This window comes from Macrobrachium nipponense, chromosome 14, assembly GCF_015104395.2.
Source record: "Macrobrachium nipponense isolate FS-2020 chromosome 14, ASM1510439v2, whole genome shotgun sequence".
Lineage (NCBI taxonomy): Eukaryota > Metazoa > Arthropoda > Malacostraca > Decapoda > Palaemonidae > Macrobrachium > Macrobrachium nipponense.
In genome coordinates this window covers 15,088,033-15,093,032 of record NC_087207.1, presented here as the reverse complement: position 1 = coordinate 15,093,032, position 5,000 = coordinate 15,088,033, and the positions used below count along the sequence as shown (strand labels likewise).

General features: G+C 38.0%; 1 protein-coding gene across 1 annotated transcript in view; it reads right to left on the bottom strand.

Moving 5' to 3' along the window:
- Positions 1 to 334: 334 nt before the first annotated feature.
- LOC135226356 (uncharacterized) overlaps positions 335 to 5,000 on the bottom strand; it is a 63,769-nt gene continuing 59,103 nt past the window's right edge. The window contains exons 4-5 of the mRNA XM_064265815.1: positions 4,102 to 4,542; positions 335 to 3,584 (exon numbers count right to left, since the gene is read on the bottom strand). Coding sequence (XP_064121885.1) covers positions 2,928 to 3,584; positions 4,102 to 4,542 — 1,098 coding nt within the window. The 3' untranslated portion in view covers positions 335 to 2,927. The remainder of the gene's footprint in view (positions 3,585 to 4,101; positions 4,543 to 5,000) is intronic.

Below are 5,000 nucleotides of genomic sequence, written 5' to 3'. Positions count from 1 at the left end.
ATATTCATGACTTTAACCCTCAGAACTCGGCACCATTTCTTTCAACTTTGCCCAGTAAGGGCCCATCAGAAATGGGGCACTGTTGGGGAAACTAGACAACATGGGTGGTGGCGTGTGGAACTGTGTTGTGCCAAACAGGGTCGCACTTACGATCAGGGTTGCCGCCTTAACCACAATCAGCGTGCGTAAACGACTATAAACGTCAGTGTTGCCAATGAAATTGCATCCACATAATTTGCCTCCATAAATGTCAAACTCTATCAGTAGATGGAAATTCGATTTGACTTTACGATTTTTTTTTTATTTTTATTATTTAAGGATTAAATTATAAAGAATTACATTTTGTATATATTTTATTTATAGTTTTTTTCAGTATCGAAGCTTAATTATACAAATTTAAAGCAAAGTTATACGTGCGGTTTTGTTTTACCAAGACAGGTGTAGTCGTAGTCAAGTGTGGCCACAGAGATGCCAAATAGCGCCATTTGACCATGTTATCAGACAAAAAACACAAAACGGCAACACTGCTTACCATAAATGTAAATTTAGCTGTCCAGTCTGTGAAGAAGGAATGCTTAAAGCGTCACCCGACAGTATTCACTCGTGAAAGCACAAAGACTGATCGCTAGCTAAGAAGACTTCCTTCAAACTAGCAAAATGTTTCAAACATGAGTTAGAAAACACAACAGAACCTTTGCTTTCGGGTACAAACTAAGCTATGTTGTCTTTTCACTAAGAGCATAGTTTACTTGTTAGATGAATTGTTTTAAAAGATATTTTTGCTTTTCAAAACCTTCGAACTGTTCGTCAACCATTTTAAATTACAATGTTGCTGCAGTAACTGACTTTTTTGTATTTCAATGACCAATGTTTATCTAACTGCTTATCTTTATTTCTCTGTTTCATCTATTTCACTATGAGTGTATGTACTATAAACATTGTGAGTTAGTTGATAAGCAGCTCTCAATAATGGCCAGTGGAGGCTGAAACTGTTGAGCTAAAAGGAATTTCAGTTTTCCTTTTTCCCTGTGGACTGCAACCTCATGAGTTAGAAATCTTCACTCTGATTCTGGCCATTGGCAGGTCTCCAACATACTAGAAATATTCCTCTTGAAAGAGAGTCAGTCACAAGACTGAACGAAGGACTAGGCCTCAATTATTACCATTATGTAAATGCTTCGACCCTTCACTGTACAACAGTCTCAAGAAAAAATTAACATTGGTGATACTTAATCACTGTAAAGCCATTCTCTGGGGATGCATATTTTTAGTATTTATCTCTAGTTCCTCTCCTCGAATAACTTTAAAAGTTACAAAGAAAAAATGCCAACCTGAAAACACGATAGAACCACAATGAGCGAATAATCTCAGTAAATGACAATTCAGTGCCTCCTCCCGTAACTAAAAAGGTAATAATACATAACTTCAATCTAGCAAGAATCGCTACTTGGAACTCTCCGTCAATATTCCTCGATCTGAGTTCTTGTCCACCAAGACTAGAAGGAGTCCACCTGTGTCAAATCTCGCGCGTTGAAGTTCTGATTCATCCCTCTCAAAAACTTCACTATTTCTGGAGCACAAAGATATATAGAAGTCTTTTCTGTATCGCCTCCGAAATAAGCCTTGACAGGTTTTGGGTATTCAACAGACATTACCTCCATGTCTCCCGCCACTGAAGGCTGCTCCTCTATGAAACACATTCTCTCAAACACTGACTGGGCTCTCTTGAGAAGGTTTTCCCTAACCCATTCCTCATCATATGTAACATTTTCAAGTTCCTCGAAAAAACAGTTCTTTAGGGCAAAGCCTCCTTTTGAGTGGAGAGAAAACATCCGGCTGTCCCAATACATAAACTGATTCTTTATTTCAGCGGGAACCCAATTCTCCGTTTTGAAAGCGGCCAAGATCATCTTGCAAACCAGAAACACATCTCTCTTGTTAACTCTCAGACCTCTCATAATCTTAGTTTCTGTAGGACCAAAAAGATAATCTCCACTCGTCTTCACCAACATTATTCAAATAAACCTCTTCCAGGTGACACCTGTCTAGACTGCAGTTGGGTTTTGGAAGACCCTCTGGCCATGGGGCTCTCACAGTAGGAACAAAATCTATGTCTATGAAGAGCAATGGGTATTCAGTACCTAACCACAGGAACGATAAGTTTATACCAACCTGCGTTCGCTTTATTCCTGGCATTATTACCTTTAACTTGTTACCAGTCAAGTCCATTTCAGTCAAAGATTCCCTGGCAATACTATAGAAATCATCTAAAAAACAGGTTCCTTTCAGCAAACTTTTGAGATCTTCCTTAACTGACTGCACTTTCAAACACTCCCTATGGCCATACTCTATGATCTTTTCTTGTTCAAGATTCATAAGTTCAGCCTTCAACCCTCCATCTGGATACGCGCTGATTGTCTTCAAAAGAAGATTACAGTCGTACTCATCAGGGCAGTATAAGCGAACGTTGTCTTCCGAACTCCCAACAAATTCTATATCTCCTTCAAACTTCTCATTCTTTGATGCCATCCTTTTCTTTAATGAGGAGAGGAACTGAGCCACAGCCTCTTTGATTTCACAAGATTCACCATCTGTATAATCAACGTGATATTCTGTAGAAAATTTGTCTACACCTTTCTGTTCTAATTGCTTTTTGATATGATCAAAACGGTTTGTAATCAGTTGCTCATAAGTCTGAACATTCAGATGCTTTGATTTTCCAGTGTCACCACGACTGAGGCCATAAAAGTCTAGGTACTTGTCATAATATTGTGAATAGGTTTTATGTAATTTCTTTTGTTTTTTCTTTTCACTCTTTGTCAGTTTAGTGATGAGGATATCTCCGGTTTTCCTGTGACCAAACATGGCAGCATAGTGAATAGGCAAAAAGCCTGAGCGATCTTCACTTAAAGGAGATGCCCCACACTCTAGCAAATATGCAACAGCAGAAGAATTCCCACTTTTAGCCGCATGGTGGAGGATCGAGATTGGCAAACTTCATTCAGTATGCTCTCGAGATTAGGACTTGTAAGTGACGTCAAGAGATGTAAAAATAATGCCAGTGATTTTTCGGAGCACACTTCCAAGGCCTTCAGTTGCAAAAAATTTAGCTTTTCATCAGGAATGAAGTTCTCACATCTGTGAATCTTAATTTCACGAAAATTAATTTGCAGCGTAGAAAAAAGAACATAGAAATAATCTTCTATACTGCCTAAATTAAGTTTTTCTGAAATATTGCCAAGTTTAATATCCTTCTTTATATTTAATATCTTTAGTTCGACACTTTCGGCCTGTTTAAATTTGATTCCGTTAACTCCCTCATTTACAAGAACATTGCTGAGAGAAAGCATCCACTTGGAGGATGAATACAAGGTCTCCTGTCTATCTATCCTTTCGTATGCCTTTACCACTACAGCAAGGAAGGATTCCCATCTGTCAGGACTGATGGAGCCGGTACCAACGGTGTACTGAAGAAAAAGCACCACAAGTAAAATGATGACCTGCTGAAGATCTCGCTTATCGTTTTCATCTTTGAATTTCTCTACCATCTTATCAAGAGTTCGATATTCCTTTCCCAACATTACCTGTAGAGAAAATGTACACAATTACGAACACTTGTTACTGCTGCTTCTGTAAGGGTATATCAGCATTTATCTTTTAAGAGTGTATAATAGTAATTGTTTTACATGGTACAACATTAGATTCAAATCTACTAAAATAAATGAAAATATGAACATTATTATATCACCCAATGGGAATACAAAGCACAATTATTATTAATATTCAAATAGTTTAACTAGACCATTGAACTGGCTATCAGGTCTCATAGGGCTGGCCCCAAAGGATTTGAAGGAAATACTGTTCCAGGTCTAGGCCAGAGGCCAAGCACTGGGACCAAACAGTGTGGTGATGAATGAATGAAACTGAAAACTTTGCCCCTCAAACGGTGAAATATGAACCAACATTCTAGATTCATGAGCACAAGGAATACTATTTAGTAGACCAAACACTACATATGACTGAGAAGTTGAGTGGGCCAGTGAATTGGAAAAATCAGAACTTTCCAATCCATTTAGAGAAATTCCAAAAGCAAATACAAACCTCCAAGAGATATAACTTTCCAGTAAAATGTGAGTCTTCAGGAAACAAATCGATTAGAAGTTCGCCCTCTTTATTCTTGAGGAAAGGATTAGCATCCATATCTACGACTAGGCGAAATGCAGTTGAAAAATGCCCTCTAGACAGAGCTGCCTCCAAAGATGTACAATCAGAAGGCAGTGCTCTATGATAGTTGCTTCCACCAGCCTTCCAGACGTACCATGCTGTTAAGGTAGCCCCATATCTGCATGCTGTTATGTACAGCTGTGTCAATGAAGCAGCATCTGGTTTCCTGAACCAGGCTTCCCAAGGCTTCTCCCCAGACAAATCTTTAAGGATCAGATCGTTCACACCTTGAATCAGAAGCAAACGAGAATCTTCCTCAGCTTCATCTTTCCGCATCTTGAGCATCTCAAGTTCGCACTTGAGAATATTAATGACAGCCTGAAATCAATAAATTAGTAAAATAAGAATACAACACAAGGGCAACATCATTATTGTTTAAGTTAAGGGAAGCTTCTGTATTAAAGATTTGGTTTAGTGGATCTTTCAGAAGTGCTGAATACCTAAGTATGTTCAAGTTTTTATTGGAATAAAAAAAATTGTTCCTTGACTTACCAATGGCAAAATTTGATTTAATCATGATATTTAGGGCGATGTCAGACCACATAAATAGTGTGAACAGGTATCATTCTTATACCATAAAAGATAACACTGCTTAAGATGAATATATATATCACTAATGGGAAAACAATACGTGGCAAAAAGTTCTCTTAATTGTGCTTAGAAAAACTGATTGATTCAGAATGAAGCCTCAAAACCTTATAAGGCAAAAATTTTAATAGTCTGCATATGTTATGGAAGAGTAAAGGGAACAGCTATTCAGAAAAGTAGGGGATACA